Here is a 14,173-nt window from a genome sequence, read left to right on the forward strand (position 1 = left end):
CCTTGCCCTATTTTTATCTCCTGTTTACAGACCAGAGGCTGTTATTGCTTCATGCTCTTCTGTCCCTCATTTCCACTGTTCATGATTTATTACTCCATTTTTATTTAATTTAGCCTATATTTCCTCCTGGAAGGCTGGTCATAGAGTTCAGTAACCTTTTCAGCACTGCTTCCTCTGTAGTTAAGACTGTCTCTTAATATTAAGGTTAATGCATCCTTAGAGGATGAGCTGACAACTGTGTCACATCAGCACATGGCATCTGTCCCTCAGCCCAGGGGTTTCCAGGTGTCTTCCAGGGGTTTCCACACATCCACCAGCCCCTCTGGAGTTACTCTTGCAACATCTTCTGGATGTCCAAAACCCCCAGACAAATGCCCCAACATACCCAGGCCCAACAAATCAACTGATTCTGGTGATCAGCAATAGGCCCTGAGTCAGGGGGCAGGTTCAGGTTGGAGATCAGGAAAGGTTCTTCCCCCAGAGGGTGCTGGCACTGCCCAGGCTCCCCAGGGAATGGGCACAGCCCCGGGGCTGCCAGAGCTCCAGGAGTGCTTGGAAAATGATCTCAGGGGTGCCCAGGGTGGGATTGTTGGGGTGTCTGAGCAGGGCCAGGGGCTGCCCTGGATGATCCCTGTGAGTCCCTTCCAGCTCAGGTTGTGTCTCATGCTGTGGATGCCACTTCTGACCCAGGTTAGGTCCGCACAGGGCTTGGCCTTCAGTCAGGAGCCCTCTAAAATCCAGTCTGTGCATGAGGTTACCAACTTTCTCTCGTTCTTCTTGCAGAAAATATGGAAATTCCCATTTCCTGTAATGGCACTGGGGTATTTGGCCTCAAGAGACTGGATTTAAGTCTGTGCAATGCCCCAGCTCTTCACTGGTCAGTTCCAAAAAGCCTTTATGAAAAAGCATTCACCTTCTGTATATTCTGCCACTGAAGGCTGTTCCTGCCCCTGTGAAGCTCTGCAAAAGTGGAGCCAACAAAGCTGCAGGCAACAGAGTGCTGTAAGAAGATTGTTTTGCTAATGAGGGAGCAGGAGGAACATCAGCGAGGCTGGAAGGCATGAAATGGAGAAGCGATGAAAGCAGCCTGCTAACACCTGGCCTGCTCACTCCATTCCCTGCCACGGGTTATTGCAGCAGGGGATGTTCAGCACCCGAAAATGACCCCCCACCTTGCCATGGGGGTGCAGGGGTGCTGTGGGACTTGTACTTCCAACAGCAAATTGTACAACTTGCTGGTTTCCTTCTCAGTGCAAAATGCTCGGGATGAGGAGCAGGCACAGGAGAGCAATTGGCGGGGCAGTGAAGCCGGGTGTGCCTCCAGAGCTGAGCTTCCCTCAGTGGATCAGACCTTCAAACGCTTCTTAAAGCATCAGAATCCCCTGGCAGACTCTCTCAGAGGCTGGGAGTCAGCTCCTGTGCTTGGCTCCTGCATCTTGTAGCTGTTTTAACTTGAGAACTTCTCCATGCGAGCTCTGAAGTGCTGGCTGGGAGAGCCAGGGACAGGATAAATGTGTGCAAACCCAGACTGAGCTGCCCGAACACTGCACCTTGAGCAGGCTCTGTCCCCTAGGAGAGAGCAGAGCTGGCACCTGGGGACACTGGGGACACTGGGGGACACCTGGGGTGTGGCAGAAAGCAGAGACACACACGGTGCTTTAGGGAGCTGCTGAAGTGGAGCCCTTGGACCCCATCCCTGATATTTTCCACTGCACTGCACGTGTCCTGGGCAGCAGAACCCCACAGATCCATGCTCAGCAGCAGGCAGGCAGAGGGCTGAGCACTCCTGCTCAACACATCCAGGCTCCCCTCAGCCCAGAAGACTTTGGGGACAGTATAACCCAGCCTAGCTCAGGGCAGCCCTGCACTGATGGGGATTTAAATGCAGGATTTAATCACAATGGTGAGGCTCTTGACTCCTCCTCGTGATCCTGTCCTACCCTGATATGGTCTCATCCAAAAATTAAATGCTTGTACTTAACAGCTTAAATATATCTTAAATCACAAGAAAGCCATGGGTAGATTCAACAGATCCTTCCTAGAAAAATGCCCCTATCACAGATCAGAATCACAGAATGGTTTGGATAGGAAGGACCTAAAAGATCATCCAGTAACAACTCCCCTGTCATGAGGCTGGACAGGGCTTGGAGCAACCTGGGACAGTGGAAAATGTCCCTGCAGGGGTGGAATGAGATGAGCTCCAAGGTCCCTTCCAACCCAAACCATTCCATGATTCTATGAACTGTCAAAACCCAAAAGACACAGAAGTGCAGTAATGCTGATTCAGGATTTAGAAATGCCAGTCAGATCCTCTTAGCTCTACCCCCTTGGTGCCCCATTCCTCTGCTCTCCTCTGTGGTCACTGCATCCCTGTGGGACCACACGTGCCATGGCAGTGTCATGACATGACTTGTGCCATGACAGTGTCACAACATGCTTTGTGCCATGACAGTGTCACAACATGACATGTGCCATGACCAGTGTCACCAGGCAGCCCAGCTCTCTAGGAGGGGTTGGACACATGGACACCAGGGATGGGATGTGCTGCTGCTGTGGAATTTTGAATTATTTGTGTTTGTTCATCTAACATAGCCCAAAATTTTTAGTCAAACTAAAAATCTTGATGCAAAGGTTTTGTAATGTTCATTTAAAATGTTTCATTTTTTTTAAAGCTGAAAGCCAGCACTTGCTGTGAAGAAGAACAGATTTTGCATGGTTTCTTGTCCCCTTTATCCCAGCAGGATCTGGGTCTGGTGTAGCAGGCTGTGAACTAACCCACTTCAGACTCAACTCAGGGATTCACTTAAGAATGTGTAGAACTCACCAGTTCAGATCCTCTGGAGCTCTGGAAAAACATTCCAGCATATGGTCCTGAACACAGGCTTAAAATAAATCCCATGGGTGTGCTCCACCAGGCAGGAGCCCTGCCGTGGGCCATCAGCTCCAACCTGGGAGTTCTGCAAATCCAGCTTTTATTGGGCAGTTTTTGAGCCCAGCAGAGGCAGATAGTGCAGATAAAACCAGGCAGCAAAAACTGACCCACAGGGCCTGAGGTGGAGCCATGGGTCTGGTGGGATGAATTTTGCTGGGGTGTGTTGTGCTTTTCTTCCTCCAAAGTGTCTCCTGGGTGCCCTGGGAGGAGTCATTGTAACAGCTCCGTGTAATGAAAAACAGAAAAAACTCAATTGGTGAGTGCCCTGTGGGAAATCAAACTCCTGAGCCAGCCCTGAGGGATTTCTGCCAGGCAGCTCTTCAGGAAAACATCCTCAGGACAAAGGACTCGGAATGAACCCATGGTTTTGCTGTGAGCAGAACGTGGAAATGGTAAAGTCCTAAAAATGTCACAGAATCATGGAATCATTAAATTTGGAAAGGACCTCCAGGATCACTGAGTCCAACCATTCCTCCAGCACTGCCAAAACCACCACTAAACCATGTCCCCAAGTCCACAGATGCCTTTTGAACACTTCCAGGGACGGTGACTTCACCCCTGCCCTGGGCAGCCTGAGCCAGTGTCTGACCACCCTTTTAGGGAAAAGATTTTCCCAAAATCCAACCCAAACCTGCCCTGACTCAACTTCCCCCTTGTCCTGTCCCTGTTCCCTGGAGCACAGCCATGACCCCGGCTGTCCCCTCCTGTCAGGAGCTGTGCAGAGCCACAAGGTCCCCCCTGAGCCTCCTTTGCTCCAGGCTGAGCCCCTTCCCAGCTCCCTCAGCCCCTCCTGGTGCCCCAGCCCCTTCCCAGCTCTGTTCCCCTCTCTGGTACAAAAAGCTGCAATGGTTTTGCTGGCAGGGAGCTGGGTTTGGAAGCAATGAGGATCCAGGGATGGTCAGGCCTGGTGCAGGGGTGGAACATGTGTGGGGCTGGAGCAGCACCCCTTGGGAGATGCCTCCAAAAGCCTCCGTGGCATCTCAGCAGAGAAAGACAAACTCACAGGCATGTTTTTCAGTATCTAAATGGAATGTTGGAAAATGGAGACTTAGAAAATTCATAACTATAATCCAAGAAGTGCTTTTAAAGAAGGGTTTTTAAAGAAATAATGCTGCCTTGATCTCACTCAGAGAGTGTGCACCCATGAGATCTGCAGCGAGAGCTCTCCAGCCCTGACACTGGGAGAAAAAACCACTTCAGTTTCAACAGAAGTTCATTATTGTCTCTCTTTATTCCAGATATTATTTTCCCTGACTCCCTGGTTATTATCACCTCTCCAGATCCTGAAAACAGCCTGTGTTTTCCACCCTCTCCTGTGCTGCCTCCACTTAGAACAGCTTTACTGTTCTTTTCCCTCCTGCTCTCCTGGAGGATCTCACTGCTTCCTTTGCAGTCCCGCTGTGAGACACCTTTCCAGAGGGATGCAAATCTATTCCTGGCTAACAGGTGCTACAGAGCTCCTCATTGCCCATCTAACCCTCCATTTAATGATTTCCAAGTTAGCTGCCATTAAATAGCTGGGGGTTTGCCTGGATTTTTAATGAATTTCAAAGTGTGCTTCATCCTGTGTGGGAGCATAGTGGAGAATGGTGACATTTTTGACTTCATGTATCACAGAATCACAGAATATCCTGAGCTGGAGGGCAGCTTAAAGAGTCATCCAGCCCAGCTGCTGGCCCTGCACAGACACCCCAGCAACCCCACCCTGGGCATCCCTGGCATACCTGTCCAAGCTCTCCTGGAGCTCTGGCAGCCCCGGGGCTGTGCCCATTCCCTGGGCAGCCTGGGCAGTGCCAGCACCCTCTGGGGGAAGAACCTTTCCTGATCTCCAACCTGACCCTGCCCTGACACAGCTCCAGCTGTTCCCGTCCCTGGTCACAGAGCAGAGGTTGGAGCTGCCCCTCAGGAGGAGCTGCAGCCCTGTGAGCTCTGCCCTCATCTCCTCCTCTCCAGGCTGCTCCAGGCTGAATGGGCTTTCCCTTTGAAATATGAAAGTGAGATTCCAGTTCCTGTTCAGGGCTGGGAGTGCAGGAACAGCCCTGCAGGAACAGTGGGATGGGGAGGCATCTCACAGGACCTGATTTCAGCCTGGCAGGAAGCCCTGGCACTGGAACTCTCCCTGACATTTACCTTGCTGATGCCATGGGATTCACAGCTTTTTTCATACACTTTGTGACATCCTGCTGCTCTGTACCTGGGCTTCAGTGAGTGGGAATGATGCCTTCTGCCGTTTCCTACCATCTCCACAAGTTCCCTGAGGACAGATTTAGGAAAATGGGGTTTGGGAAACACAGACCAAGGGTGGTGCACAGGGTCATTGAATCATTTAGTTTGGAAAAACCCTCTGAGAACATCAAGTCCAACTGTTACCCCAGCACTGCCAAGGCCACCTCTAAAACATGTCCCCAACTGCCACATTCATGTGTCTGTCAAATCCCTCCAGGGATGGGCACTCCTGAGCAGCTGTGTCCATGCCTGACCATCCATTTGAGGTGGTAATAGATAAGATATACCAATATCCAATACATATATATATACACATTAAAATGTAGATTAGATATAGATATAGATATAGATATAGATATAGATAAGATATACCAGTATCCAATATAGAAATATAGATATATTGGTAGATATTGGTAGATAATAGTTATATCGGTATATAGATAATATACACCAATATCCAGTATAGAGATATAGATATATTGGTAGATATTGGTAGATAATAGATATATTGCTATATAGATAAGATACACCAATATCCAATATAGAGATATAGATATATTGGTAGATATTGGTAGATAATAGATATATTGCTATATAGATAAGATACACCAATATCCAATATAGAGATATAGATATATTGGTAGATATTGGTAGATAATAGATGTGTTGGAATGTAGATAAGATACACCAATATCCAATCCAAACCTCGCCTGGTGCAGCCTGAGGCTGTTTCCTCTGCTCCTGCCCCTTGCTCCCTGATCCCAGGGAGGGTAGTGGGGAACATGCAGGTTTCTTGTCTTGTCATATCTCAATCCTATATTAAAACATCTCCTCCCTCCTGCCGGGTAAGAGTGAACTGGGGAAAGCTCTCTCCTCAGCACTGCCCACTGGGCACCAATATATTTTCATTTTGAATTAAAAACCAGCAGAATTTTGTCATAAGATTGGCAGTTGGCATTCTGTGGATGGTTTAGCTGCATCCTGAGTGTCTGAAGTGCTGTGCTTTCCTATTTGCCTTGGCACAGCACAGCCTGTATTTGTTAGATGGGCTTTAAATGGAATTGCTGCTTGCTGGAAAGAGCAGCCGTAGGCAGCTTCTCCCTGGTCTCAGAGGCTGTCAGGACAAGGTAGATGACTGACACACAGACACAATGTGGAAAAAAAAATGGGGACATGGACAGAAAGGTCATGGGAGAGATTTTTAAAGATGATGGAGCCCATGGGTCTCATTGTGAATGAAAATAGAGTGTTTAATAATGGGCAGAGAGGCCCATGGAGGAGGATCATGATTTAACTCAAGCCAGCAAGGAAACAACACAGAGCTGGCTCAGACACTTCCCCCTCTCCCTGTGGGAGAGAAGAACCAGAAAGAACAGAGAGACTTGGTAGATTAAGAGCAGTTTAATAATTAAAACCAAATGAAACATAAAAGTACTAATAGTGAGGATAATGCAGTGAGAAGGAGGGAGAGAGGATAAAGCCCAGGACTGACAAGTGACGCTCCCCAGCCCATCCCCAGCAGCTGGCTCCTGGCCGACCCTCCCAGTTTCCACACTGGGCACGATGTTCCATGGTCTGCAACATCCCTCTGTCCTGGCCATGATCCCTCCCAGTCCTTGGCACTCCTGGCAGGCAGAGCATGGGAAATGGAAAAGTCCTTGACTAAGGGAGAGCATTTCCCAGCAACAACCAAACCAGCAGCGTGTTATCAACACTGTTCTCATCCTGAACCCAAAACACAGCCCTGGACCAGCTCTGGGAGGAAAATTAACCCTATCCCAGCCAAACCCAGGACAGGGAGCCCTGCCTCAGCCGCGGGCCCTGCATCCCAGTGCCCCTTCCCTGGGGGCAGGGAGCGAGGAGGATTCACAGCCATGCCCCGTCCTCCCCTGGCAGCAGGATCACAGCCTGGCAGGAGCAGCCTCCTGTCCCCGCCGTGCCGGTGGCACAGCCATGCCAGCCCATCTGCTCCTCTCTGAAGGACAGAGAGGTTTGTCCCCGTGGGCTCTGGGCTGTGCCACAGTGCCACCGTGTCCCTGAGCATGGCAAGGCCTCTGTGCCAGCCCCGGCTCGGGCACGGAGCACAGTGCCACCCACCCACCCTGCCTGGACAGGGCACAGTGCCATCCACCCTGCTTGGACAGGGCACAGTGCCATCCATCCACCCTGCCTGGACAGGGCACCTGCCTGAGCCTCCCCAGGTTGCTCCATCACAGAGAGCTGAGCTCAGCCCTCAGCTCTAGAAAATTCCATGTGGGAAACAGAACCAAACCCCAGGGTTTCTGTGCCTCAGTTCCATTCTGGCTGGGGAAGAAAACATCTCCTGGTTTTCTCCACAGCAGGAGCATCTCGAATGGAAGGTGTCCCAAGGCAGAGGTTGGAATGAGATGAGTTTTAAGGTCCCTTCCAGCCCAAACCATTCTGGAATTCCATGATCTTCAGGCAGCTGCTTGCACCAAGGATGACTGCCCATGGATGAGGCTCCAGACACTGCTCCAAACCTCAGAAAAAACCTGTATAAAGGCTTTCTTTCCAGCCTTGTGGTTAATCCACGTTGTTTCTACTCCCCATTTGGGGCACCTGCCATGCAGTGTCACCAGCTTTCCTCCTGGCCACTGAAGGTGTCACACAGTGCCATGATGTTCTGCATGGATAAGCTGTTCAGTTAAGATGTGCTCTGACCTCATGGTGACAAACAAGGTTAATAAATTTCGGGGTGATGCAGGAGATGCCCTGAGCTGGGAGCACAGCTGGCCTTTCCAGGGCTCTGCAGTGTCTCTGAACTGGGCCTGCATGTTCTGACAAGGGAGGGAGCTGCCAGCCCCCAGCAGAGCTCTGGGGAGGGGTCAGCAGTGCTTGAGAAGCTTCAGTGGGAGCATGTGAGAGCCTGGGGACAGTTCTGGGTCACAACACTTGGGACCAGGGGAGCAGAGATGCAGGCACAGAAATTCATGGAGTGGTTTGGCTTGGAAAGGATCTTAAACTCATCTCATTACCATCCCTGCCTGGGCAGGGACACCTCCCACTGTCCCAGGTGGCTCCAATCCCTGTTTGACCTGGCCTTGGGCACTGCCAGGGATCCAGGGGCAGCCACAGCTGCTCTGGGCACCCTGTGCCAGGGCCTGCCCACCCTCACAGGGAACAATTCCCAATTCCCAATATCCCATCCATCCCAATGGCAGTGGGAAGCCATTCCCTGTGTCCTGTCAAGCTTTGGCCTCTGACCACCCCCAGTATCTGCTGCACTGAGCCCCATCTCTCTGTGATATTTCATGCTACACAATTTGCAAAATCATCCTGAACCTTGCTGCCCTCAATCCATGTAAACTCCCAGGGGAAGATGATCTAAACCCAAACCAGGGCTCAGGCATGCAGTGGTGAGAGGAGCTGAACCTCTGAGGAAGGTGTGACCTGCTGGTCTCATCCTGGGGATGAGCAGTGGCCTCACCTTCACTCCAGCCCCAGTCCCTGCTCAGGTGTCCCCTGCACCCCTGCAGCAGTGCTGGGGACCCCCTTGGTGCTGAGCACACCAAATGCTGCAGCTCTGTCTGCTGGGGGGACCCCAAATTTGAGATAAGGCCCCATTGGAGAGACAGCTCTGAGAGTTCAGAGCTGCAGGAGGAGCTGGAGCTGGCTGGGCCAGCCCTGCAGCCGGACACAGCGCAGCTGCAGGAATGTTCTGTGACAGTGAGTCCTGCATGCACACACACCGTCAGAAACTGCATTCATTTGGAAAAAATATTCTGTAATTGTCCATTTGGAGCTTCCTAAACCAAGATTAGAGCAACCCCCTGGGAGGCAGTGCTGGGTAAGACAGTCTGTTGGTCATTTCCACATTCCCAAAGGTCTGCTTCCAGTGCCCACCCTGTGCCTGGCATCCCGTCCCTCGTCCCTGCCTTGGGAAGACAGAGTTTTCCATGCCCAGATAGGGAAAAAAGTCGTTAAAATTTCCATTTGTGTCCCTGCACAACAAATAACTATCAGAGGAGTAAATAAATTAGTTGATTAGCCAGGAATCCAGCCCAGCTGTCTCAGAGTTACTCATTATTTTGCTGGCAGCTTTGGAGGGGAGGCAAGTGGATGGGCTTGGCTGTTCCCACACCTCCCTGGGCACATGAATGTGTTTTTGAAGAGCAGGGAATGGTGATTTTTTGGTAGGGATGGATGTCCCAGGCTGTGCCAGCTTTCTTGCTCCTGGATAAGGAGACAGGCTGGATAGGGAGACCTGCACTAGCGCTGTGAGTTTTCCTGGGCCTCTTTGCTCCTCTTCACCATGAATTTCCAGAGCCAGCTGACACCTGGAAAAGCAGCAGAGCTAGATGTGGGTTTTAGGCTGTATGGGCTGTGTAGGAAGGTGAGATGGGTGTGTTTTAGGGGACCCAGGTGCAGCACAGACACAGAGTTGTGCAGGGCTTGGGTCACGGAGGCACTGGGGAGGGAGCAGGGCCCGGCTGCAGCTGCTGGAATGTGTGTGAGCTCAGGTGCATGGCCCAGGCCAAACCCTGTGCCCTGGGCAGGTACCCCCTGCCACAGCAGCCATGGCAGGGGGAGAGCAGAGAGGGCAGAGCAGGGGATGTCCCTGTCACAGGGAGTGTCCTGCAGGCACCTGCTCTGCCACCAGCCCCTCACTCCGTGTGACATGCTGGCTCCACTCCTCCATCAGCCCTGCTGGTGCCCTGAAGCTGCCAGGGAAAGCAGTCCCTCTGCAGCTGTCCCTCTGCTCTTCTGAAGGGCGTCACTCTGCACCCGGAGTGGGAATGGGAATGCCCATGGTCCCCATCCCGAGGAGAGCCGGGCTCTGTGGGGCTCCACCCTCTGCAGCCAAACCCAGCAGTGGGAGCAGCCCCACGTGTCAGCCAGGATAAGAAATGAATGTCAGGTTTATTTTAGGGATGCATGTTTTTATTTTTACGTTTCCCTTTTGCAACTGTTCCCAATCTGGCAGCAACAATTCTTAACCCTTCCCTCTGGTGCCTCAAACCTTGTATTTTCCCCTTGAATCCTGTTTGGAGTTGCAAGGGGACTGGGGTGGGTCTGTCAGAGAGAGCACCCCGGGCTGTCCCAGCAGCTGAAGCATTGCTGGTGTGGGTTGGTGTGTGCAGAGAGCCCTGGGGTCCCTGCAGGGGAGTGGCCCTGGGCTGGGGAGTGTTCTCCCTGTTGGAGCAATGCAGGTTACATCGAGGCATGGCTTTGGGGAGGAGGCGCCTTGCACGGCCTTTGAGCCACCTCTCCTCCCTCGGGAGCTCCTGCCAGGGGCACAGAGCTCTCTGGAGGGTGCAGCTCACTGGGCAGTGAGGCAGCACAGCTGGGCCGGGCTGCAGCTCCAGGCAAAGCAGATGGAAACTGGTGTTTGAGTGAGCTTGACAGGTTTGTTAATTTTCACTTTGGTTCCCCTGGCAAGGGTGATGCCTCTCTCTCAGCCCAGACCGTGGTCAGGCAGCCCAGAGCCCCTTCCTGCTCTGAGGATCCATCTCTGCCCCAACAGCTCCCGTGCCACCAGCTCAGCTGCTGGGCTTGGACAACACCCAGGGCATCCCTGTGAGCCCTTTGCCAAACCTGTGCTGGGCCAGGACAGCTGCCCTTGGGCTCTGCTTGATGCTGAGGCCCCTGGCACTGGCTGGGGTGCCCGGGTGGCACCGGCTGGGGTGCCCAGGTGGCACAGGCAGACAGGCTGCTGCAGTGGGGCGTCCTCTGAGCCTCCCCAGCTTGCACAGGGAAGGGAACAGCTATGGGGGCAGCTCCCACACATCTGCAATGCCACCAGTGGCACCAATGCCACTTGAGGAGGAGGAGGGTGTGATGGTGGCAGTGCCAGCAAACACAGAACCACTGGTTCCAGTTTGTGGCAGATTCTGGATCCCCAGGTGCTCTATGAGTGCAGACTGACTACGTGGCTCCTTTCATCTTCTTCCTTCCAAGTTCTTTGTGACCCAGGTATAACTTTCCCGGCCATTTCTCACAGCCACAACCCCCGCTCAGGGCTGTTTAAGGGGCTGAAATTCCCCAGACTTGCTCCCAAGCAGTGCAGTCCTATGGGGGAACTGCCAGGGTCCCTCCCTGTCATAAACCTCCAGAGGCTGCAGGAGGGGTGGTTGTGGCTGTGCCCTCTTGGCAGAACTCAAATCCCTTAAAGCTTTTAACAGAAAACAAAATGAAATGTTGGTCTGTGCAGGACTGGCATTCCAGCTCCTGCAGGCTGTCTCTGGGATGGGCTCCACTGCTCCAGGTCCTGCTGAGAGCCACCCTGAGGAGCTCACTGGGAGCAGGAGAGCTGATTTGGCTCTGGAGAACTGGATTTCAAGAGCAAAGGAGGGTGAGATGTAACAGGGCCTGACGCAAGACATTTTGGGCTGGCTCCAAGGCCTTCCAGGTGCACCTGGCCAACCATCCCAGCATCCTGTTCAGATGGGTTTGCTTCAGAACGGGGGGAAGAAGGGCTGAGCACTTGAAAAGTGAGATCAGTCTGGGCAGGATTAGGAGCAGCACTCCTGGTCCTCGTGGTGGTGATGGGCAAGGTGAGAGCAGAGGGGTTTGCAGGCAGCCACAAATGTGTTTGCTGAAGTATTGCAGCAAGGAGAATGAAATAAAAAGTAATAAAATTGAGCTGGCACCTCAAGCCCTCAATACATGAACTTATCAGTGAGCATCCCTCACACCACACACCCACCACTGGTTTGCTGACCCTGGGAGGCTGAAACCACAAACTATTTAAACACCTCAAAGCAATGACCAGGCTTAGGCAGAACAGCCTGGGCGCAATGTTTGCTAAACTCATTCCCAGAGCGGGGCTCTGGGATAGTGTCCCAAAAAAAAGTAAAGCTTTGATCAGATCTGAGGCTGAAAGTGTCTCCAGCCTTCCAAACTCTGTGGGTGTTTGAGCCTGGGTTTGTGGGACTGGGTGTCCAAGCCCTGACACCCGGATTCCCACTCTCCTGAGGGTGGCTCGGACCCTGCCTGCTGTGGCAAGCAGCAGCTCCGGGGCTGTGGAACACGACAGAATGATGGAGACAAGCCCGTGGGGATGAGAGCTGCGGGCAGGGAGGGCTGCATGAGGCGCAGCACACACGGGGGAGCCCCGGCTGCCCGGGCACTGCTCGGCTCTGCCCCGGCTCGGCTCCGCTCGTTCTCCCGGCTCTGCTGGGCCTGGGGGGCTCCGCTGCCGGCCCGGGGCTGCTCTCGGCAGCTCTGGGCACGGCCGCGGTGCTGGGGCTGCTCTCGGAGGCCCTGAGGCTGCCCTGGGGCAGGGCAGCAGCCCCGCTCCGCCGCAGCCCCCGCGGCCGGGCACCACAGAGGAGCAGCCACAGAGGAACCCCGTGCCCGGGTCTCACTGTTGTTTTTTAGAGTCATGAGTTCAAAGCTAAATTCAAAGAATGGGAGCATGGACTTCTTTAAAAAAAAAAAAAAAAAAAGTCTTAAAAGTGTATTTTCTCCTTTTGGATGAGCCTCCAGCTCCCTCTCCACAACAGCATTGCTGTCACACTCGCACACCGGGGGATGCTGCTGCGGGCTCACATCACGAGCACCGCACCCCGGGCATCCCTGGCACGGAGCCCGGGGCACCACCGGGCTGGGTCACCGGCGAGGGCTCGGAAAGAGCCCGAGTTCCTCCTCCACGCACAGCAAACCCCGAGAGCAGCCGCCCGCTCCAGGCTGAGCCCCTCCATTCCCCGTTTCCCGCTCCCCCGGCAGGCTCAGCTCCCGACCCGCCCGTGTCGCCGTGCCTGTCCCCGGTGTCCCTGCCAGGCCGGCCCCGCTCCCGCACCGCTGTTTGTGCGTCCCGCACCCCGCGCCCATCGTGCCCGCAGCTCCCCGGAGAGCACACACACAATTTCCTCCTAAACTTCTTCTGTCCTGCGCCACGCGGGTCCTCGCCACAGGGAAAACCGAAAGGGGACAGAAGTGATGCCGGACTCTCCCAACACCCCCAGGGGCTGCCGGGCTGCCTCGGTTTCCTGGGCACAGAGCCCCGGCGGAGCACGGCAGGGACAGCAGCCGGTCCCTGTCTGGTGATTGCTCCCTGGCCACTCTCCAGCCTCCTCGGCCGCTCTCCGGGCTCTTTCCATGCTGGTCCCAGGCGGGCAGGCCGGAGGGAGCCTCTGGCGTGGCCGGACTGCCCCTACCCCGTGCCGGGAGCGGGGCTGGCCGGACCAGCGCTGGCGCGGGCGGGGTGGACGATGACGGCAAGCTGACCTCGGGCACGGTCCGGACCTCCTCGGATGCGACAAAGCCGGTGCTGTCACCCCTCTGCTCGCGGAGGGGGGCTGTGTGAGCAGGGGGCTCCGGGTGGAGCTGAGCTGTGCCCCAGCCCGGCTCATAGCGCTCCCTGCTCCAGAGCCACGGGCTCCTGGCGCTGCCGCTGGCGCTGCCGCTCCCGCTTGGCCCGCCAGCACACATAGGCGGCCACCAGCAGCGCCACCCCGAAGATCAAGGTGGCCACCGAGACCACCTTAGCGATGTCCATCTGGGGGCCATTGATGGTGAAGGTGATGCACGTCGCTGCGACGCCGATGACCACGGAGACGATGCCGAAGGGGAAGATGCAGCGGTACCAGGATTTCTCGGTGCCGCCCGTGGCCAGGGCCAGTTTGTTGAGCGTGGCCGTGGAATCGGTGGCTGTGGCCAGCGGCAGCCCCGGTTTTCCTCCCTGCAGGCAAGTGAGTGAGTTGGACTTGCAGCCCATCATGTTGGCAGGAAAAGCCAGGAAGGAGCAGCACAAGGCGCGTCTGGGACGGGCGAGAGTGGCTGTGCGGGCGGTGCAGGGAGGGTCCCGGATCCTACATGCTCGCTGTGTCCGGCGGTGCTGCTCTCGGCGCTGCTCTCGGCGCTGCTCTCGGCGCTGCTCTCGGCGCTGCTCTCGGCGCTGCTCTCGGCGCTGCTCTCGGCGCTGCTCTCGGCGCTGCTCTCGGCGCTGCTCTCGGCGCTGCTCTCGGCGCTGCTCTCGGCGCTGCTCTCGGCGCTGCTCTCGGCGCTGCTCTCGGTGCTCACGGGCCGGGGCTCCGCTGCCGCCGCTCTCAC

General features: G+C 54.7%; 1 protein-coding gene across 1 annotated transcript; it reads right to left on the reverse strand.

Annotated features, from left to right (window-relative positions):
- Nucleotides 1–12,886: 12,886 nt before the first annotated feature.
- On the reverse strand, nucleotides 12,887–14,167 carry LOC132081129 (transmembrane protein 100-like). Its single transcript, XM_059484661.1, has 2 exons — nucleotides 14,144–14,167; nucleotides 12,887–14,071 (listed from the first exon to the last, which is right to left on the reverse strand). Exon 2 carries the CDS (start codon nucleotides 13,839–13,841, stop codon nucleotides 13,470–13,472), a length of 372 nt encoding a protein of 123 aa, XP_059340644.1. The 5' UTR covers nucleotides 13,842–14,071; nucleotides 14,144–14,167; the 3' UTR covers nucleotides 12,887–13,469.
- Nucleotides 14,168–14,173: the final 6 nt, after the last annotated feature.

Source organism: Ammospiza nelsoni, chromosome 17 (genome assembly GCF_027579445.1).
Source record: "Ammospiza nelsoni isolate bAmmNel1 chromosome 17, bAmmNel1.pri, whole genome shotgun sequence".
Taxonomy (NCBI): Eukaryota; Metazoa; Chordata; class Aves; order Passeriformes; family Passerellidae; genus Ammospiza; species Ammospiza nelsoni.

Coding starts and splice junctions, on each gene's coding strand:
- LOC132081129 (XM_059484661.1), bottom strand. CDS start 13,841: ATGATGGGCTGCAAGTCCAACTCACTCACTTGCCTGCAGGGAGGAAAA.